Source organism: Crocodylus porosus, unplaced genomic scaffold, assembly GCF_001723895.1.
Source record: "Crocodylus porosus isolate Cpor-Errol unplaced genomic scaffold, CroPor_comp1, whole genome shotgun sequence".
Lineage (NCBI taxonomy): Eukaryota > Metazoa > Chordata > Crocodylia > Crocodylidae > Crocodylus > Crocodylus porosus.
Genome location: NW_017728931.1, coordinates 58,457,277 through 58,480,864, shown reverse-complemented (window position 1 = coordinate 58,480,864; position 23,588 = coordinate 58,457,277). Strand labels below are relative to the sequence as shown.

At 39.8% G+C, this 23,588-nt stretch overlaps 1 protein-coding gene across 2 annotated transcripts in view; it reads right to left on the bottom strand.

The window, feature by feature from the left end:
* SLC17A8 (solute carrier family 17 member 8) overlaps window positions 1-23,361 on the bottom strand; it is a 39,561-nt gene extending 16,200 nt beyond the window's left edge. For both annotated transcript variants that reach the window (XM_019545131.1, XM_019545132.1), the window contains exons 1-5: window positions 22,872-23,361; window positions 11,708-11,960; window positions 6,353-6,471; window positions 1,757-1,871; window positions 1,126-1,213 (exon numbers count right to left, since the gene is read on the bottom strand). In XM_019545131.1, the coding sequence (XP_019400676.1) occupies window positions 1,126-1,213; window positions 1,757-1,871; window positions 6,353-6,471; window positions 11,708-11,960; window positions 22,872-22,972 (676 nt within the window). In that variant the 5' untranslated portion in view covers window positions 22,973-23,361. The remainder of the gene's footprint in view (window positions 1-1,125; window positions 1,214-1,756; window positions 1,872-6,352; window positions 6,472-11,707; window positions 11,961-22,871) is intronic.
* Between the last annotated feature and the right edge of the window lie 227 nt (window positions 23,362-23,588).

The following is a 23,588-nucleotide window of genomic DNA, read 5'->3' as shown; positions in this document are numbered from 1 at the left end:
TAGCTGAGTTGATTCAACACAGTAAAAGGAACATTTACCAAATGAGTAAAATGAGAAAAACTGATATTTTTATCTAAGATCTGTTTAAACCACCTTCAGTTTGTTGTTTCTTTTTTTGTATGTACATATTTTTAGACACGTTTGCACCAAAAAATAAGACATTCTGATTAGAATACAGAATGGTGTAGCTGAAGTGGGAAAATGGTCTGAAATTAATGAAATTAAATTCAAAGTCCTGCACTCAGAATTCAACAATTAAATGCACAAATACAAATTAGGGAAGGCTGCAATCCTGCAGATAAAGGACCTGAGAGTTATAATGGACAACAAGCTGCATATGAGAGTCAGCCATATGTTATTGTTGCAAAAAAGCCAATAGCATACTGAGCTGTATTAGGAGGAGAGCCTCTTGCAAGTCAAGAGAAGGCATTCTTTTACTCTTCAGCACTGTTAAGATCTCACTTGGAAAACTGTGTCCAGTTTTAGTCACTATTTTTCGAAAGCTATGCAGACAAACTAGAAAGAGTCCAGTGGAAAGCAACAAAAATTATTATAGGTCTGGCAACATACTTACAAAGAAAGGCTGAAAGAACTCAAATTATTTAGTTTGGAGAAGAGAAGATTGTGGGGGGACTAAGAACTACCTTCAGCCACCTGAGGGGTAGTTAGAAATAGGATGGAGATGGACTATGCCCAGTGGACACAGGGGACAGTACAAAAAATAACCATCTTAAACTGTAACAAGGGAAAGTTAGGCTGGATATTAGAAAAAAAACTTTCTAAGTATAAGGATGGCTAAGCAGTGACACAGACTACTTAAGTTGTGGACTCTCCACCATTGGGAAATGGATCGGATGCTTTATATAGAGATGCAGAGGAGGTTGGACTAGATAACCTCCTGAGGTTCCTTCCAGCTCCATTTTTCTATGATTCTATGACACACTCACTTTCAGAGTTTCCTCACCTCCCAACTCAATTTCATGTCAATACTTAGGAGGTTTACATTTCACTTTCAAGTTACGTATTTTTAATAAAATGGTAATAAATAGAATAAAAAATTTCTAACACAAAATACAAATGAAGTGCAAACACAGGGTTAGAAAATCTAGATATCAGTAGACTTACCACAAAATGATGTGGTCGCAAGCCTGCTTCTCTCCAGTGGAGGGGCCCATTTACTCCACATCCCATGGCATGCTGGGTAGGTCACACCCTAGCAGATATTTCACATACACATCACAGGATGTTATTTTATTTCACTTTTACTATAGACAGAGGCTGTTAATTTCAAACAGTTTAATTACTTGTCAACATTGGAAGGAAGTGTGGAAAGAGTTGAGAAACGTGAGGAGCTTTGCTGGTTTTGTACAATGACTGCGAAGTTTTTTGAAGCAGCACAGAAGTGATAGGTGCCCTGGTGAAAATGTTATTTGCTGTTCAGGGTGTACAGTGAATGATATAATTAAATGCAATAGATATACTTTCATTTACATAAACCTGGCGTTTTTATTTTATATCTAAGACTAACTGAAACATGTAAATCAGCATAATTCAAAAATCCTCATCCTAAAAGCATAACAAATATTCCAACAACAGCCATTTCCTAACAAAAATATTCATTATATACTACTTCTGCATGAAAAATAATTAAATGTGGATTATTTAGAAAACCTGAATTAATCATTTGCTGACATTACAAAAATGAATTTTCAAAAACTAATGACTATTATCAGCCCCAAATGCTAGGTGCACCTACCTCGACAAGACCTTGTAAAATTCTTACAAACATAACACAGCCATAATGAACTCTTGCTGCAGAAGGGATGAACATATTCAGTGTAGATGTTAGGAAAATAGCTGCTCCAAATACCCTGTGGGAAAAAGCAACATTAATGTGGATATAATTATTGTTCACCTGACCAAGGGGACACTGGAATAATGTCATGCTATATTTGAAAAGGAGTCTTTGCACTGAGCCAAATTCAGTCCTGACTATGAAGGCAACAGTTACAACAGTCAGGTTGATTCCAACCCTAAGTTAGGTCCCCTAATGCATACAACTATTCTTCTCTGCATAGAACAGGAGTTTCACATACACTTTTAAAATGGTACAAAAGAAGACTATTGTTTTTACTTCTACATCAGCATTTCTCAAACTGGAGTCCTCAGACCAAATGCTAGAGGTTTGTCATGAAAGAGATGGTTACACAGGGCATGATTTAAGAAATCTTCCTTATCCAAGAGAGAGCTTAAATATATGCTTACATCTTATTGAAATCAAGATTTTAGCATGTGTTTAATGTTAAGTATTTGTTTAAGTGCTTTCCTAAAGCAAGGATAATGTTGGCTGTTTTGATTTCTAGGTGCTAACTTGCTTTAGAAAACAGTTTAAATTGTATTCATTTCCTAATGTGATTTTTCTGTATAAGCAATTGCTACAAGGGAGAGTGTCTACAAATATGAGCAATATTCTTGAGTAGTCAACATTAATAGTTTCATAGTTGTTAGGGGCTGGACGGGACTTTACAGGTCATTGGGTCCACATGGGCAGGAAAGACTGCTGGGATCAAATGACCCCAGCAAGATGGGTGTCAAGGCATTTTTTGAAGAAGAGTTCAAGGATAATCGAATCCAGCATCCACCCAAGTCTGACTGTGAGTTCTTCCAAGCAGGGGCCTGATCTTTTCTTTTTGAGTTGAAGAAAAGAGCAGTGCACATTTACTGCACCATATACATAATAAATGACAGTAACAATAGACATGGAAAATAATGTATCTTGAACTGAACCACGAGACCATCATTTCCTACTTGGAACAAACTGAATGTTTGCCAATCTCCAGTGCCATGGTACATTTAAAGTTACAGTACCTAGTTGTCCATTTGAAAACCCAAGTTGTAGGCAGGCATAGAATTGAAGTACTTGGTCCCAGTGCTATACAGCACATACATCTATGGCTTTGGTCAAGAGATCTCCTGGAGACTTTCACCAATTGCAAATGTTAGAGCAGCCTTCAGGTTATGTTAACTTGATCTAAGACACAGGGTAGCAGAGACTCAGCCAAAGACTAAAGGAGCCCTGCTTTGAATGCCCCAAATTTCTATTTATGACAATGCCAGAAATGTTGCTACTCATTATCTAACAGCCATCTTGCCCCTACTGCAAATTTGATAGAAGCCTAACCATTCTAATTGGCTTGAGTATATGATTGACTTCTTGTCAGAAAAAGATACATGAGAGTCTTTCTCTAATTGAAAGGTTTGGGGCTTTTATTTCCCCTATAGATTTTCACCTGAAATTGTCATTTTGAGCACCTTGTCCTCCCTAAAGTTTTTCTGCCAGATACTTCAACAGGTCTTGATATACATAACTAGTTATTGACCACCTCTTAACAAACATTTAAAATGTTGAAATCAGTTTTCATTTCTTGGGCTATTATTACATACTTTACTTTCTTTTTACAAGGATTTTGGTACTTTTACATTACAGTCTCCCTCTAGTAATTTCATTCCCAGGTCAAAATATGAATCTCGGCTTTTTGAAGCCTGAAATAATATATTTATTATTACTATTACTAATAACTATTACTATTATAGTAGTGTCTGCAACCCCATTCAAGGACTAAGGTCTGCGTTATGCTAAATTCTATACAAACATCAAAAAAGAAGAGAGCCCCCCAATCCAGACTGGTGTAAAATGTGTTATAGAAGGGCTCAATGGATCAACACAGCAGACATGAGCTGGGGTTAGATGGAAAGGGTGAAAATAACAGTGAATTGAGCAGAGTTAAAAGGAAAAGTGCTCTAATAATTGAAGTGCCAAAAAAGAAAGGAGATGAATTATCATGCAAGGATCTTTAGGAACGAATCTCATTCAGGAGAAATATTTTGCCATTTAATTTAATTTTCCATTATCATCACTTCTTGCCATCGAGGCATATATTATGCATTTTAGGGAATAATGTAGGCAGCACATTGTATTATGTAAAGATACAGATAAAAACAAGAAAAATAATTATCCATAAATGGCAAAAAGCCAGATCTTTGTTACATGCATGATTAATAACAGAATTTGCATTCCATATTACTTTATTTCATTCAGTTTCTTTGTATGCCAAAGACACCATTTAAGAGCGACTGAAATGGAATTAACCAGTGTTTTGCTACTATTTATGAGAACAAGTACTGTATCAAAAACCAGCAAGCATTCTGCCAGCAGTTCACTATGTGTTATGTAAAAGTAATTGGTCTCTGCCAGGGCTAAAAATAGTAATATTCTTTTAATTCATTCATGTATTCTTTTCTCATCATCATTCTGATCCCTGGCAAATTGTCACTGTGAAATCAGAACAGAGTTCTTAAATGATGGACTCCATTGACCAATGGTGTTCTATTCCTGAAAGCTAATATCAGGATATGCTTCACATTCTGGGTCTCTTTATTACCATATGACAATGAACAAATTAAAAAGGTACCCTAGTGCAGTCCGACACATTTAATAGAGAATGGTAAATTAAGGGTACAATGTCATTAAATAGTTTATGAATATTCTGAGTGAATAGTGATCTTTGTAAATGTGGGTTAATGCAGTATTTTGCAAGTTAAAAATGGGAAATGTGTGGTTTTGAATAGTTTTGATGCAAATCCAGGGTACATTCAAGGTTTTCAGCTGTTTTGATGTGCATTTGAACCTGAAATTATTATTATAAATTATCTGAGTACCTAAAAGATCTTAGACAGACAAGGTTATTTGAGTAAATGTACTCTCTTTTGTTAGACCAACTGAATTTTTCCAACTATTCAGTTGATCTAATAAAAGATATCACATTTACACAAATAACCTTGTTTGTCTATATCCTCAGACCAACATGGCTACAATCAACAGCTCCACAATATAAAGAGTCTTAGGTATCTCATGCTGCGAGACAGCCTCTTCTTCAATGAGCTTGCCATCTAAACAGATAAGATCAGCAAAGGACAGGAGTTAGGAAATATCATCTCCACTTTACAGAAGGAACACAAGGAGATCAAGTGACTTATCCAAGTGAGAAAGAGAATAGGTAAAGGAACCAAAAAATAGAACCCCGTATGTCTTGAGTCCCAGATCAGAGTCTTAACAAGCTCATCTTATGACTTCTAAAAGAGAAAATGAGGGTAGAAGATGAGTTCACGTAGACTGACATTGTAAAATATGGTTGCATAAAAATTGCATATCTTTACACACAAACTCTAATGTTACTATTGTAAATAGAAATACCCTTTTAACTGGGTTTTCAAGAACCTACATTTTCTCAGAAGATCCAGAATTCTAAACTCACTTCTGATAGTCATTCTGTTTGATGACTCTGAGGGCCCTTCTATAAGTTACATTTATACTGCAATTAATGTGTTAATGGTGGCAAAAATGGCAAAGGTGTAATGTGTACACCCTTTAGAAGGTACTATAAAATTGCAAACCAGCCATACAAATGTTCTACACATAATATTGAGTATGTTTCCAGGTAATTTGTATGGCACCATAAAATTGTACATGTGGCATGTCTGGGGCTGCCCCAGGCCTGGGGCCAACAATAAGCTTATTGTCATCCCTGGCTGTACAAGGTCACACTAGGACACAGGGCTGCAGCCACCCAGCTTTCAGCTTGCCTGTGCAGGGAAAGCCCAGGATAATAATCCACTGCACTTGCACTTGCAAGTAGAAAGAACATGATTGGGATCCAATTCCTGATCTTAAAATCATACCTTCTGTCATGCCGGCAAGTTGGAATTGCAGTTGTTGGGATTGGAGCTCAGATCCCATGGTGCTTTTAAATGAGCATGTACCAGGAGTATGAAAGTCATATGACCACAGAAATATTATGCTTTGTGCATCAATAGCACAGTATATACCTAGAAAACCAATTCACTAATGTAATACAGTTAGATCACAATTACATTTGATTGTGGTTGTTTACAAAAAAAATAAATGAAAGAGGAGCAAAGAATTAATTTCACAAAGAAGTAAAACAAAACACCATGAAATACAATGTTTAAAACATCATTTAAAATCTGGGGAACATTGTTATATTTGAATTCATTTTTCTGAAAACATATCCCACAACTTAGTAACGGAATACAGGCTCCAATGCAAAGTTAGCACGATAAATAAGCATTATTAATTAACATTAGGGACTAACCATAGCTAGGTACTTAGAACATGATTCAGACTGGTCTTGGAGATGTCTAAATGGGACGTAGGCAGTTATAAGCACTTAGATCAGCAAAAGCAATGCAGTTTGACCCCATCCCAGCAGCCATTAAACAGCAAAAAAGCAATCACACTAATTGTTTGATTTGTCTCATTATTTTATCTTACCGGTTAGCAGCTAATTTGTTTGAGATGAATCCTCCTGGAATTTGTGTTACAATATAACCCCAGAAAAATGAGCCATGTATAAGTCCTACTGTCTCCGGATCCCAGTTGAATTGAGCTTTCTGTGAATTAAACAGCATTTTTACTCTAAGGAGAATATAAACCTTATTGATTCCAAACTAAAGTGTGCTTGGAAGCTGTTCAAAGGTCATCAGTTGATCCATATCATCCATCATATTGGGGATGCTCTACACTGAAAGCATACAGATCATTTCCCATCCAGTCACATAAGGTATAACAGATAGGTCATTGAATAGTTCCTTGATGCCTATTTGAGATAATGTCTTTAGCAGCTGATTTTTATCCTTAAACTCAGCCAGAATAAAGCCAAGGACAGATCTTTCTCATTTAAGTCTTTGGATAAAACTTTAACCCAATATTAATTTGAAGGGTCTGTTGCCAACTGCTTCTCCAGTATAATGCAACTCCCATTTACAATTCTCTTTTCATTCATAATCTTAACATGAATAGGGACTGATCACTTTCATCTGGTACATTTAGTTTCCCTGACAATTATCTAGTCTGCCCTTTTATCACTTCCTTTAATGTGGTTTCTGTTTCTTTTTCTTTTTGTTTTTCTTTTCTTTTTTGTTTTTGGCTGTTTGGTCCTCTTAATCTAATTACAATATTTTCACTATCAAATCCTGAGATATCTATCGTAGCCACCTGCAGTTAGTGGTACTGGGGGATAGGGCTGCAACATCTGAAGATGAGCTGCTCTAGTGACTACTATGGAAAAAAGGAGCCTGGAAACAAACCTAGATAAAATATTTAGCTAGCTACTGTTATCCAAGATTAAGCTTGATAATGCTTATATTAGCAGTAGGTTAGCACACGAGCACAATCAACATGGGTGATCAATGGCACTCAAATATCTGAAGAACACACAGACCAAAGACTGAACAATGTGTATAGGAATACTGAAGTGGAAAGGCCTTCCCAGGCCATCAAGTCCAGTCGTTTGCATACTAAGGTAACCATTTGTCCAGAGTCCACAAAATCATCCTCTGTGAGTACTCACACCCTAAAACGATAAAGCACCATATAAAAAAAATCCAATAACATTTCTCTGGTAAGGCAGGAGAGACAAGGGTACTGCTAATGCCATGCCACTCCAATAGTAGGGAATATGAGCTAAAATATGCTCAGGTTATTCTCAAAAAAGGATGGGAAAGAAAAAAAAATTCCAATAGTCCTTATCGCTCTGAGGTGAGGGGAGATTCCTTCCTGACCTCAAATATGTCAACTGGTTTGACTCTGAGTGCAGAAACCAGACCTTCCAGCCAGACACTCAAGAGTTTTAAGTGCTGCCAGGAGCACCAGCCAGCCAAACTCTCACCTCTACGTTCTAGCACATGCCAGTCAAACTCTCACCTCTACCTTCCACTAACATCCAATGCTTTGTGAGGGTAAAAGGGAAAATCCAGAAACCAAAGAAAGTGTGCATGAGGACAAAATGTAATTGGATATCTGCCTCCCTTTGATATTAGTGAACGTGAAATATATTTCGGTCTGTCTCAGTTTTCCCTGAAGAAGGATGTTGTCATCCTTTGTAAACATGTACCTCCATGGCATCCTTTGTTCAGAACACCTATTTTTGGACATGGGCAAAGTGTGATATTTCATTTCATGAACATCCTCATCATATGGAAGTGTTGAGGAAGGACTGATAGCCTTGAAATGGATCTTGAGAGAATAGCACCAATACGATTTAGATTCTGAATAGTTCTCACTGAAACACTATTAAATAAAAATATGGAAACCAGAGACAGTCTTTAGCACTGAGTTTAAGGTTCATTTATGCCTCATTCTTTGTTACAGAAGCAGGCTCAAAATTTGCTTGGCAGATTTAAAAAACAAAAAACAAAATTCAAAACAGTTTCTCATTGATCTGAAAAAGAACAGACAGCTTTAATTAAACAGCCATTCTTACAAAGGGTTTGAAAGATCTGTTTTCCTCAGTGACATAAAACTCAAATGAAGTGGCCTACTCCGTTTCTGTTTTAAACCATGAAGTTAAAGTTGTAGAACATGCCTGATTTTCTACTAGTGGTTTCTAATTTAATCCTAAAATAATGATGGATCCTGACTGCATAAATACCCAGCCAATTCCTCAGTGTTTGGGAAACCTAAGAGAAGTAGCCCAACCAGGAAAAAGGAACAGTTTGTGTCCAAAGCACATTAAATCTAGGCTTGTAAGCAGAGCCAGATCTATCTCAGCCTGCCTTTTCACAGCTGGGATCACCCTTAACTGCACGGGAAATTAGTTTTTCCTGCCTAGTCCTGCTGCACCAAGAGAAGCAGCACAAGACAGATGTGTCTAAGATCAAGAATTAGAACAAGCACAGAGACAGCAAATAGATTTAGTCATAATTTGTGAACATAGAACTGGCTCAAGGATGGCTAATGATTGCAGATGAGAAAGCAGAAGGTTTTCCATCCACTTTTGGTGTGGATAGGGATCTTCTGGCTTTCACAGATTCTGACTGGAAACAAATCGTTTGACAACTCAGAGAGAAGGAAGAATAAAGGAGGAGAAACCATGGCTCAAATGTGAGAGAGGAAGGAAAAAGGTTTAATTCCCATTCTTAGACATAAAGAATAATCTTTTTGACTTTATCTCTCTATGGGTTAAAGAGTCCTTGTGATCCCAGTTGGAGCTCATTAACACATTCTTATCTTTGAAAACATTATGAAGAGTTTTTGAAACTTCCAAAAAAGATGGGGGGGAGTAGGAGAAAAAACCTGTTTAAAAAGACTGTGAATACTTATACTGCTTTTTCTTTCAGATCTAACAGCAGGAAACTGCATACTTCTTAGCAGCTTACACAAGTTTTACATCATGTGTAGACAACAGCAGAGCCAAGATTCTCCATAGGTAGCCAGGTCTAATGGTAATAATGGAAACTTCTATTTCTCTAGTGCCTTTTATCCAAGGATCTCAAGGCATATTAAAAAGTATCAATTACAGCTCAATTCTCCTGTGATGTGAGGTATTTTCCCTGTTTTAGAAAATCAACCAAAAGGTACAAAAAAGGTAAGAGACTTGCTCAGGTTTACACAGGCAGTCAGCAATAAAGCCAAGAATGGAGGCCAGCATTCTTAGGGCCAGAGTTTTAGAAATATTTGGGTGCCTAAATACTTAGTGGGATATTTAAAGCACATTGGTGCCTAATCCTAGCTGAAATGAATGCAGGTTAGATGCTTATACAATGGCACTGGGTGCCTAATAGGGCTGTGTGAAGCTTCAGTCCCTGATTTGATTCAGCAGAGATTTGGCCCGATTCAGTGACCAAATCTCTGAATCTGAATCAAATCAGAGGACCCTTTTATCTCTCCAAATCGAATCAGAACCCTCTGAATCAATTCGGAGAGATTCAGCAATTCGACCACAAAGACGGTTTTAAATGTTTTTTCTACATATCTCTAAGTGGCAGGGGCTCATGAATGCTGTGATGCTGGGGTGGATGGAGTGTCCCACAGAAGCATGGTGGGGCCCCCAAGCACACTCAACAGCAGACCCAGAAGTGGACCAGAAGCATTTCTGGTCCACTTCCAGGTCCACCAGGAAGCGTGCAGATGGCCCCCTCCGACAACCCTCTGGTTCAGTGACTGCTGCCTCCTGGGTCTGGGGGGAACACCCAGGGTCCCCCTGTGGCCAACTGCCAAGCTGGAGGAGTGTGGAGGGGGCCCTTATGCGCTCCCCAGCAGACACTGGTCCACTTCTGGGTTCACCACCGAGCACATGGGACCCCTGCCCCGCATCCTGTGGGATGCTCCATCCACCCCAGCATCGCAGTGATCATAAGCCATGCCAGCTACCTCAAGGCACGTAGAAAAAACATTTCAAGCTGTGTCTATGTCCAAATCACTGATTCTCTGAATCAGCATTGAATCTTCAGATTCAAATTCAGCCAAATCAAATCAGGGACAGTGATCTGAATTAATTAAATGAATCACTGTCCCCTATTCGGGTTGAATCTAAATCAAATAGCGCCCACTTTGCACACCCCTAGTGACTAATACTTGAGAAATGCTTCTGAATGCATTTAACTAAAAGCATATCATGATCTATGACTGAACAAATAATTAAACAGTAAAATATCTAAGTTCAGAGACAAAAGCAAACATTTCTAGCCAAAACCCCAAATGTCTCTGACATGAGAAGTATACAGATCCCGAAACAGCAATTTCTTGGCTTAATCTAATGTAAAATTAAGCAGTTTAGAAATCAAAATGAGCCTGCCATACTGGCAACAGAGGCAACATGGACCACAGCAGTGCAGCCCTGCCTGTAACATTTTATGATGTGAACCAGGGAGACAGGCTGGGAGGCAACCTTCATGAAAGTCAAAAGAAGTTGAAATTGTTCAACCACCTTTTGGACTAGGGTTTTTTGTACGGGTGCAAAGTATTAAGCATGATCATCTTGTACTTAAGATGTCAGACTAAAGCTCATAAGACCCAAGTTCAGTTTGTGGTTCTGCCAAAAGCTACCTGAGTGAGTCACATGGGGTGCTAATACAAATGACACTTTGTCGCATGATCAGCCACTGAAAGTGCTCGACAGCCATGCCCTTGCAGAAGTTCATAGCTGCAGAGTGCTTTAAAAGGGCCCAATCCCACAATAATATGAACCTTCATTATATGAGGGTTCAGATGAAGACGCTCCAGAGTGGACTGCCTTCATTCACTTATGTCAGCATGCTCCAGGGGCAGGGCAGTACAGCCCCGCTCCTGGTGCTGTTTTCAGAATGGGGAGGGTGAGAGGAGAGAAAAGTGGAGGGAGCTTGTTCTGGGGGTTTCCCAGCCAGCACTGAAGGGTGGGGTGGGTGGGTTGGAGCCCTCCCACCTCAGGGGAGCTCCAATGCCCCATCCCACCCTCCAGCACCAGCTGGCCAACGAGCCACCTCCACTCCCTTCCCTCCCTCCTATTCTGAAGACAGTGCCCAGGCTAAGGGGGGGAGGAGCAGGGCTAAGGGAGAGTGGCTTCAGACTCACATCTTCTCTAAATTGCAGATCAATCCCCTAATCCCCAGCATGGAACAGCAAACATCTGTTGGGTCTGGGAGATCACTATAACTCATGGCATTTCCTGTGAAGCACTGTGAGTTACAGTGGCAAACCACACTTCTGTCTACACCCTTGGTTTGTATAAAGTGATCATGTGTGTAAAGTGAGGCTATTAATACTCTTTCCTACTACACAGAGTTACTAATAGCAGAACTGTTTGTTAGGTACTTTAATACTATGATTAAGGGAACGAACAGGGACATAGACATACAAATGCCTCCTTACCTGTAGCTCTGGTTTTCCATCAATATAAACTGTATTGTTGTTAACCATTTCCACTATGGCAACACCCAGATTACACCTAATGCCAAAAGAAATACAGAAGCCCAGGCCACTCATTATGGCGATGATATAGCGCTTGGGCAGTCCACAGCAGTAGCAGCCAAGCAGGGGAGATTTGTGAGTGGTTGCTTGCACGGGCCTTCCTTCTTCAGTTAGCTCAATGTGGTCTTCCTCTGCATTGGTGCCATCAAGCTTCCTAAAAATGCAAGATGGTAAAAAAAAGGAATGAAAATAAATGAAGGATTCCATCTATAAATTTGCTGACATGGGCATGGCAGCAACACAGTCCTCACAACCCCCATGGCTGTGTCCTTTTTCTCTCTTAGTATAGAGTATTGCATTAAAAAAAATCAGTGGCACTTTTAAAGAGATGAATCTTCCAACACTACTTGAGATTTTTGAGCGTGCAAACTTCCATGTTTACAGGTCTGAATCAGATAGCTGGACATCTGATTGGCTGGCTGCTCATACCAGGGATGCTTGTGGGAAAGAAAGCTGTATTGAATTCATTAGAAATTATAAATACCACCACCAATCAGCGGGGAAAAAATGCATTGGGGTAATAAGCAGGGTTTATTTTTTCTTTCTGGAGGAGTAGTACATTTCTGAAAAATGGCCTTTTGCTTGTCCCAAAACTTGTGAATTTGTGTCTAATCCATCAGTTTCAGCTAGGACAAAAATATTTAGAGGTAAATTGCAGATACAAGAGGGATCAACCCTTTATATCTCAACATCTCAGGGGGTTATAATACTTAGCTAGGGTGTGGGAGACTCAGGTACAAAATGCCTCCACTACCTGAAATGATTTAAACCATAAGTACACAGGACTACCATTTACTGGATATGACAATAGATCCATCTTGCCCAGTATCCCATGTCACACAGTGGCAGAGAGTGGATGCTGAAAGGGAAGGTAAATGGGGTACAACCAGGCTTTTTTCCACTGTTCCTCTCTCACTTGTAGCCCCCAGAATTTAAGACCTAGCAAGTTCTGATTCAGAGGCCATGCCCCTAACTCCCATGCTCAATAACTACCAATGCACCTTTCTTCCAAGAATTTGTCCAATACCTTTTCTGAATCTGGTTAAACCACGTATGGACAATTATTTTGGCTGGAGTACCACTTCAGGAGTTTTTGTAAGCTATCGCAGGGTGGGTCAGCACCCCCCACCCCACCAACAGCTAACCAAAACTCCCTAAGGGGCCCTCTGTGCACTGGGAGGAGGCCACAGGCAGGTGAGAAGTGGCATCTAGTAGTGGGATAGGCAGGTGAGTGTCAGGGCCAGGGCTAGAAACAGGATTATGAGGTAGTGACAGCGTGGGTGCAGGGCCCAAGGCAGAGCTATGATCCCCTCCCCACATATCCCTGAAATGGGTGCCAGCTCCATAGGCAGTGGTAGGGTGTACAGGGAGTGGATCACAGCTCTGCTCTGCGCTGTGCTTCATGCTGTCACAGCCCAGTGATCCCAGGGCCTCCGTGGAGACTGGCTGAGACCTGTACAGGCACGGCACCCAGCCAGGCAGATGGGATAGGGCCATGGGCAAGTGGGGAGCCATGTCTAGAGGCAGGACAGGCAGATGGGGCTGGGCATTGGGTTGGTGAGAGTATGGGGTCTGGGCAGACCCATACTTGCACCCCACACACTCTCACCCCATACTCACCCCACACACCGTTGCCCACAGAACAGTTGCCCATCACAGGGATGTGTGGGGAGCAGATCATGCCTCTGCCCTTGGCCCCACACTGTCACTGCCCTATGATCCCAAACCCAATCCCCAGTCCTGCCCACCTGTCCCACTCTACTCGGCCATGCACCACGCTTACACGGGTCCCAGCTGTTTGCCATGGAGACCCTGCCTGCTTCCTTGGTCCAGCACCCCCAGCAGTCAATGTGGGGCAGACGGGTCAGGGTGCCTGGGCAGCACGTTGGGTCCGGCAGCAGCAGCCGGGAGGAGCCATTGCTGGAGCTCTTGGGAAATGGAATCCAACCACTGTGTCACCCCAGCCCTGCTGCACACCTGAGAGCAGCAGGATTGGCCCCCCACACCATGGCTCGGGTTACCCCCCCCACACACACACCTAGGGCAGGCAGTACCAAGGGACTTACTGCGGGCTAGACAAAATGATTTGGCATAAAAAATCCAGCCCACAAGCCATATTTTGCCCACCCCTGGGTTAAACAGTTAGCTTCCACAACATCTTGTGGCAATCTACACTTTAATTACACACTGGCCATGTCTAAACAAGATGCAGACTGTACAGTAGCTCATTACTACTGTGCAGTAGCATCATGTGGCATGAAGCATGATGTGATGCTACTGCTCAGTATTAACAAGCTACTGTGCAATCAGCATCACCTAAAAGCCGTTCAGCGACACTAATGTGCAGTAACTCCAGTTACTGTGCAGTCATTCAGTACTTGTTTATACAAGTAATGAATGTGCAGCCAACATCTTGGATAGATATGGCCACTATGCAAAAGAACTTCTTTTTGTTAGTTTTAAGCTTACTCTCTACTAGTTCCATTTTAGGACCCCTAGATCCCATATTGTGAGATAGCAAATAATAAACCCTACTTACTTTCTCTTCACCATTTAGTATTTTGTAAACCCTTGTCATGTCCCCTGTCAAACATCACTTTTCTAAATTGAATTGGCTTAGCTCCTTTAATATCTCCTCATATGGAAGCCCCTCCATACCACTAATCATCCTTGTTGCCCTTTTCTGTGCCTTTTCCAGTTCATCTATATCTTCTTCTATATCCTTTTTGAGGTGTGTGGACCAGAACTGGACACAATATTCAAGATGTGGATGCACGATGGCTTTATACAGAGGCAGAATGATGCTTTCATTTTATCATTTTTTACAATTCCATTCTTAATAATCCCCAACATTTTGTTTGCCTTTTTTAGAGTTGTTGAGCATTGAGGTGATGCTTTTAGCTATCTGTGCACAATGATTCCCTAATCCCTTTCCTGTGCAGTAGTAGCTAATGTAGAGCCCATCATAGTGTAGGTATAGCTTGGGTTACTCTGGCCACGTGCATCACTTTACATTTACCTACAATGAATATCATTTGGCAATTTAGTCACCCATTTAGTCAATAGTGCCAGATCCTTCTGCAGTTATTCACAATTGACTGTGGTCTTTACCTCTTCGAATAATTTTGTGTCATCTGCAAATTTGGCCACCACACTACTCACCTCTTTTTCCAGATGACTTATGAATATTTTAAACAGCACTGATCACAACACAGGTTTCTGGGGGATCCTGCTGTTTACTTCTTTCCATCCTAAAAGTTAACCATTTATTCTCACTCTTTGTTTTCCATCTTTAAGCCAATTTTTAATCCACGAGTGGATGTTCCCTGTAATCCCCTGACTACCTAACTTCCTTAAGACATATCTTTCCTATTTTCTAACTGACTGTTTTAGCCACTAGCATATAATCTATTCCAGGGGTGACCAAACCACAGCATGCTACAGGTGGCAAAAGCAGCTGCTGTGTGTGGTATGCGTGTCCCAGACATTCAGTAAAAAGAGGCACCACATACTACTAGGAGCAGCATGTACTACTAGGAGCCAGGTTAATCCTTCCCTGGCCCTGAAGCCACCACCAAATTCAGGGCTTTGGATCCTTGCTTTGGGACTGCAGCAGTTGAGGTCCAGATAAGGGTTAACCTCACTCTTGGCAGTAACACTCTTGTAGCATCATCCTGCCTTCACTCTTCTCCATGTGGCCAGAGATTTGAGCCCCTCTGCCTCCCTTTGAAGTGACTCAAGGCACAAACTCTATCAGGTGCATCTCTGGGAGGAAGAGGCAAATCTGAGTAGCACTTGGTGGGGGGACAATTTATGACACGCATACCAAAAAGTTGGCCACCACTGGTCTAGTCACCCCTCCTCTGGGTGGTGTTCTACTCTGTACAAATACAAGTATTCATTTATGTAGAAACCATGAGAATAAGGACGACGCCCCAGCATGGAAGTTTAGATACTCATCTGGATCCCAGTCCTTGCTCAAGTGAGCAGTTATATATACAAAGCAGAGATTTCAAGCAGCCTACCCCTAAAACACTCCGTAGTTTTGAAATTAAGGCACTGTTCTGAGAAGTACGGGGGAAAATCCAACACCTCTCACCCACCTCTTGTTACACTACTTGTCATAGTCTTTATTTTAACAAGGAGTATTTCTGATAGGACTGATAGTGTCAGATTAGACTGAATTTGAAGCAGTAACATAACTAAGGGGAAGAGAGGAACCAGGGCAGCAGGATGGGCTCTCACTGGAGCTGCCGTTCAGCTGCCCCATGCACTGCTATTGCCCATGGTGAGGAACTCCCCTGATACACCTCTGACTTGAAGAGCAGCTGAGTATCTCCCTTGTTATGCATTGTTTTAAAATGGTGAATTCGGACATTAGGCTTCAATCCACCAAAATGCAGCACAGACTTAACTTTTGTACATAGGATAAACCCACCGAAGTCAATGAGACTACATAAATTTAAACATAGGATTAAGCCCATCACTGAATCAAAATGTTAGTCCACTGCTACAGTACAAAGCCTTTGTTTATATTATTTGTTACCCGAAAATCTGCTCTGAAGAAATGGAGTCAGAAGAGAATGCCTTTGTTCTTGTTATTGTGAGTAACATGAAATTATGAGCTGAACTACTGACGCTAAGAGAACTGAGCTGCTTTACAAAGACATGACATGGTTTAATTAACTCTTCCTGATAAAGAATTTATTCATACTTTCTCTCAGGACTCTGGCCTGAAGCATAGCTGTAGTATATTACTGTTCTATGTTACCTTTTTAATATCTACTATTGTAGGTGTCCTTTAATTTAAAACAGTGAAAGATGAGAAATTATTTCAGTCATGAGTCATCTTATGTCAAAGAGATGTCGGTGGCAGTACTTAAGACATGACTAGACTACAGCACTCATTAGCCTTTTGGGCAGCATCCAGACAAGAACAGATGTTTGTCTCCCCGGGGACAGGTAGCAGCAGCACACTTTGTACCACTGCTACTTGTCCCCGGAGAACGCCTGTGCCACACACACCCTGGCACACAGGGAGTTACCCTGAGTGGGGTAGGGGAGGCTGAGGCCAGAAACTGTGCTGGCCCAAGAAACCCTACCTGGGGTCCTGAGGGTGCCCCAGGGCACCAGCCACAGCAGCAGTTGAAGCATAGCTCTGGCAGGCCAGGCTCTGGTTTCGGGTGGCATGCCGCTGCCATGTGCGCCACCCTGCTTTTTTTTTTTTTTGGCATGGGTTTTTTTGACCCCGGGATTTCCCAGTGTCAAAAACAGCACCCCCGTTGCAAGGTAGCAGCATAGGGAATGCCTGCTTGTGCAGTATATGGTGCCACAGACCCATCTGCTTTCATCTGGATGGGCCTTAGGGACCATCAGAACAGAATTAGCCACAGTCCAAGTGACCACTGCAATTAGGAAGTAAAATTAATGTCTGGCCAAAGTGTGCTGATGGAAATCCAGAACAAAGGAGGCAACTCACATGTAACAGCAGTTTGCTACATTTATTTGAGCATTCTAGTTTCTCTTCACAAGTAAATGAACTTTCTTGTCAGAGGTTTGAAGGTTTTTTCATAATGATTTGTTCATTCCTTCCATGTCCATCATAATCCTGGTGTCAGTAGTGCTAGAGTAATTGCAGATTATGGGGAATTGGATGTACACCCCAGTTAGTATACTTCCTCCAGGAGTCCCATAGAGGGAGACTAGGTGATTTGTTCAAGGGCACACAGGGTAAGGGTGATAGGGCAAGGCAGAGCATTGAACTCAAGTCTCCAAGGTTCAACTGGGTGATCTTTTCTCCCTGGATTCACACAGATACAAAAGTGGGATTCTTTTTTTTTTTTTTTAATACAGTCAAGTTTACTAACCAAAGCCAATGAAGCACTTAAATATTTGATATTTAAAATTATCAGTAAGAAAATAACATTATCACTTATGAAAACAGTACTTTAAAGAAAAGAGCTGCTCCTTTAAATCCCTGCCTCCTTTAAGGAGTTTACTCAGCATTAACTACCAGCTGCTTTTCACTGGAACTTCCATAGTGTCTGGCAGCTGTGTGGATGGCAAAGCAGCCGTTCCAGAGACAATACTAGTTCTTGGGAGAAATTCCTCTTCCCTTTGAGCCTTGAGTTCTGGTAAACCTTTGACAGCACAGCAGCTGTAGGAGCAATAGCTGACTCCTTTGATTCCCATGTAGAAATCAAATACAGAGAAATGTCGCCAGGGCGTGTGCCTGCATGCTGTCCCTGGCTGATCTGTTTAAAACAGTGACTCCCCACCAGGGTGTCACAACACACCAGGGTACCATGAGATCCTTGCACAGGTGCCACAGCATGCCACACAATATTAGCATTTTTAAGTGTGCTAGTGCCTACACATGATTCACAAGATAAACCCAGAGATTTCAAATAGGAATTCATAGTGTCAGAAACATGCTGACTTGTGGTCTCTCTCAGTTGGCTGCAACAAAAGAACTGCTCTATTATTTTCCTGTAGGAAAAAAAATGAGTGGAAGCTTAAAAGCTGACATTATCTGAGGGGTGTCTTGAGTATAATGAAGTTGAGAACCACTGGATTAAAAGCGTACTGAGGTGCCTGGTGAGAGCAGTAGTATTTTGAGGGTAAACTTATAAAAGAAGTTAACATATTGTGCCCGATCTGCAGATAGTGCTCTAAACCGAAGATTGTGCAAATCTGTAATACAGAAATAATGGATTTAAGAGTTTCTTATGGAATTTCCTCTACCCTTTCAAATACAAAATTTGTTCCAGAATCGGGAAGTAACCAGCATTTGCATTTAAAAATGTAATGGCTAAATCATACATTCTATTTCCCATCTAAAATAAAAAGCCCCAATATAAAACAAAAGAAAAGCCCCAATTCCATGCTTGCACTTAATTACAGGAGAGATAACATGGTGTATAGTCCATCAGAACATTGATATGACATATTGATGTTGCTTTATTGAGGTTTTCTTTATCTCTCTACCACAAGAAATGAGGTATGTATATAGTGTTACTGGAGATATTGGAATTTGCATCCAATTAAGATTGGAGCAGAATTTTAGCTATGAAATATTATGTGGATCTAAGATATATTAAAAAGACAGCATTTTCCTGGACATTTCCTTCCTTTTAAGGATTTGTGTGGGTGGATTTTATGGTTAAGTCATTAATTTTAACATTTTTTTTTCTTGTGGGAGAATTTGATACAAATTGAAATTGATCATCTGGCCCCATTGTCCAACCTGAATGAGATACCAAGATGCCAAAAGCAAAGAACATAGAAAGTGAAAAGATAAAATAGATTTTAATTCATAAGCATAGCTTTGATGTTGAAGTAGTGATTAATAGGTGAAAGTAAATAATTTCATTATCTTCCTTTAATATATTCTAAGAAGTTATTTACTTATTCAGTCAATTATTTTCAAGAACTGTTCTTTGATTCATTTCTGCATCTTGATTTTTTTGAAGGAGGTAGGATTTTAATTAATTGCATCATTTTCAATCATCTGGTGAAAATTAGACTGTGCCAAGGTAAAATATCTGTTCATTCTTACACATTTTCAGTTAATTGGCAATACAGAGACATGAAAACATTCTCTCATCACACATCTCAAAATTAAAAACGAAATAGGAAGACTAGAACTTGTGCTCAAGTCCTTGATTCTGTCAAGGAACTGCTTTGCTATTTATTTCAACAACAAAGACAATGTGAGCCAAAAATAAATTGGGCTCTAGGAAGATGTAGGACAGGTATACAGAACACCTGTACAGCATCCTAGCCACATTTACAGACCACACATGCTTATGTATCGAAGCGGAGGCAAGGAGTTTTTTTTCTTTTCAGGCAGGTTATTTTTTTCTTTTGCTGGCATGTGACGGAAAATACAAAGCACCCATCTTCAGGTCAAGACCCAACAAAGCAAGATAAAAACCCCTTGCTTTTTTGTGTATTTCTGGGACTATCACGGTAACAATAAAACTCCAAATACTCTTATGAGTCTAAAACATTTTTGAAGCTTGCTTCAGAAGTGCTGTTTGTGTTCTGCCTACTTTAATATGAACAAAGTGTTGTAGACGGTGTTGTACCTCTGCTTTTCCTGTGCATGGTCATTCCATAGATCTGTTAATTTGTCTCTTAGACTAAACATGCCCCCCCTTCCTTTTTAATAGATAAATTGCTCCTCAAAGATTTTATTTTTCTAAACATTTGGACATAAAATGTGCATGCAAATATCTCCAGAAGTCATGGTTTCCCTTACTTATTAGCTCTCTTTTGTTTGGCCTCTTCTAAATTCAGACACAAGAATAAAACTTTTTAAAACTTTAATTACAAATAGAAAAATAACTCTCACATAAGTGCTTTTTCATCTTGCTTTACTGATTGATTTTGGTATAGAAACTAAGAAGGTTATTTTGTTTTTGTTTTTTTGTAAATTGCATAAGAGTAAAGTAGAAATAAAACCATTCCGAACTGCATAGTTTCTATAATGATGGACAAATAAGAACTCAATTGCAAATTAAATTAAATTAGAAATTAAGCTAGATAGAGTTGCCTTTCAGAATAACTTTGATATGAGAGTAGGGAGCCCAGCAACACAAGACAGTGACCCATAATGTTCAAATCTCTCATCCACAATTTTAATACTGCTAACCATACTAAAAACATTCTACAGTTTCAACATAGAAAGCATTAACATATTTACTGTAATATTCAAATACTGGTTATCCTAATTAAACCCTAAGTTATCCAAAAGTGGATATCTCTTTTGAGCTTGTTTCCTGTCTGGGGATTTCCTGGGTTACAGACATTGATAGGTGCTTCTGGCATAGATGCACTTGTACCCAATTCTACCAGAAACAGGTAAAACTTCTATAAAAACAAGATGTGCTGGTGACACTTTCTTCAGTTTCAAACAAGAGTAAAATGCACTGGTGCAGTTTGCGGTTGTAGATTATAGTACTTTTTTTTTTTTGCCTGCACTACAAATTTATAGGGCTGTAGCTGAACCTGCAACTGGCCACAGGTAGCTGAAACCCTTAGAGCAAACCAGGCAAGAGATTTCACTTTATTGTATAAGGACAACTACCTGCACTGAAATGCTTCTATCTGCAGAGTTTTGAGGTTTTTCAGAAGAAAAAGTCTTTTTACTCTGAAACTGCTAAAGCCTGCCAATTCCCTGTCCCAATACTCACTCATTCAAACTTGGAATCAGCTGAATGAATTTCAGGTGTCCAATGACATTTGCCTATTGAAGAATACACTGTATAATGCAGTTTAAACTAGTTCTGTATTGGGACAGATGTAGCTCATTCAAAAACATCTAGCAAAGTTATTTTAACTGATAAGATTAAATCAAGAATCTGAAGCAATATAATCAGTCATCCATCAAACCCTGGGAAATGAGCCCAATTCTGTCCTGTTTTACAACCTGCTGAAGTCAATAGAGCTGGATAAGGAACAAAAATCAGGGCTGAATGTGGCATTACTACATTAAAACTAAAAGTCTGTGGTTTTGGTTTGTGTTCAAGTGCTGGAGAATGAACCTCAAACGAAAAAAAAAATCTATATGTTTCAATAACTAACTGAAACCTTTCAAACTTATCCAAATTAGTTTAGGTTGTAAGGACTCCCAAGAATAAGGTTTTACTCATTAAATTTTAAATGCTACTTGGTTTATAAATACAGGAAGAATAGATTTTCATTGCGTTTCACTACTTCCTCCTCTTCCCATGATTATTAAAACTAGCATGGGCAGAGGCCCATATCCATTTAAAAAGAAAAGGTTTAATAAAACTTTCTGATTTACATAAATTTTAATTTGGTTCAGTACGTTATAAGCAAAAAGTTCAGCTCAGTCCTCAGTGAATTAGTTCCCTCCGTCCTCAGTATTGTGCATCAAGATGAGGGTGACAAAGAATTGAAAGCTCCATAGGTTTTCCATGAGGCAACCAAATTCACTGCCTACAGGCCACAGGGATATGCCACATGATATGCCACATGACTGCTAAAATAGAAAGTCTCAGTATCTCTGTTCATAAGGACATGAACAAGCTTGGTTTAAAAAATATCCTAAATGGAGTAATGTTAGAACTGAAAGTGGACTAAAGTAAAACTGACATTCCCAAATGAAAATCAAAAGTAGTACATAATGTATCTGCAACTAGGAAAGTAGAATGGATTGTGATCTTGCCTGATGTTTTAATAAGGTTCATAACATGAAGCATGTGAAGCACCACTGAAGGTACTGCCACTTGCTCATAAAATATACATAAATAAATAAAGTCAATAGGGCTACCAGTAAGTTTAGTGTTCAGCACCTGTGTAAAGGACTGCAGAATCAGGCCTTTTATGATAAAATTATACTTCAATGTCATACATTTCTCCTTTAATCAACTGAATCTGTTGGGAGAAGGCAGGGGTGCGTGTGTGCATCTTTTTTTAATTGAAAAATAAAAATAGTTTTATTTTAAACCTCCAAAATAAGATGACAAGGTTGGATTTTATTTTCTGCTGCAAACATTCACCTACTTTGCCTTTTCCTTGTGCAAAATTGCTAACTTTTTGCTCTTGGTAGAACACATGCAACCAATTTTATGAATTGTTTTAGGCATTTAAAAAATTTACTCTAAGTGATTTAGGAGCCTAGATTTAATATTAAAAATTATTTAGGTGGTTAGGAGTCTAAATCCTTTTGAATATCATCACTTATGCAAGCTATAAGTACAAATCATCACTTCCATTAGGTATTGTTTTTAAAACTATATCACTTTTTCATGCACTGCATACCATTAGACTAATATTTCATACTTTATTTTCACCTTTCTTGTTAATATAACATGGCTTAGAGTTGCTGTAATGTTACTACTTTCACATGCAAAGTTTTGCGATGAGGTGCAATCTATTTTACAATATACACTTAGCTATTTTTTCTGCAACTCTAATGCCTGTTGTTTTGTTAACATATTTTTTACTCATTGCCTTTCTCTTAAAGAATATAAACTTAAGATTTTTTTAACTGGAAAAAAAAGGATCTTTCTTGGAATTGTCTATCAGGTTTTACCTTTGCAAATTCCCCAGAGAGTTGCTAACAGTGTTCTTCACCTCTTCTTTCCCTGGTTTGAAAAATCTCTCTCTCAGTGAATTAAACCCCTGAAAAGGCATCTTGTCTTTCTTCTTTAAGAAATCCTTTTGATTAATAGTCACTCACAAATGCTGTTATATTTGCTCATTTCAGACTTGGGAGTCTTTGTTGTTCACCTTCTGATCTCTGGGAAAACAACCACTTGCTCTGGAAAGGATCACAGAAAAAGAAGAAAAACATCAACACTGATCCAACAAGAAAGTCAGTAAGAACTCCAGTGCAAAATCTAAGAGCACAATTGCTGCAGCAATACTGTGTTTCTCTTCAGGGGCAGGCACCTTGAAAGGAGGTGGCTAGTCCAAACGCTGCAGCTGGAGGAACTGGGAATGCTGAGGTTGGTATCACTGGACCTAGTGCTGCTGTTTGCACCTCCAGCCAACCTCAGACTAACTTGCACAGGCTCATCCTCCCCCCCTTCTGCTGCATCTCTCATGTTGAGATCTTATGCAAGGTGATGCTATAGTAACGGACACAATACCTGTCCTCAAGCCACTCAAGTTTATTAATAGGATCTCATTCAAGGCAAGGGCCAGAAGTTTATTAAACATTTACAAGTTCTTTCTTATGCAGGCTGGGAATTGCAGGCTACAGTTCCCACTTGCTACTTATCCCCCTGCACATATGAGCCCCCTAACT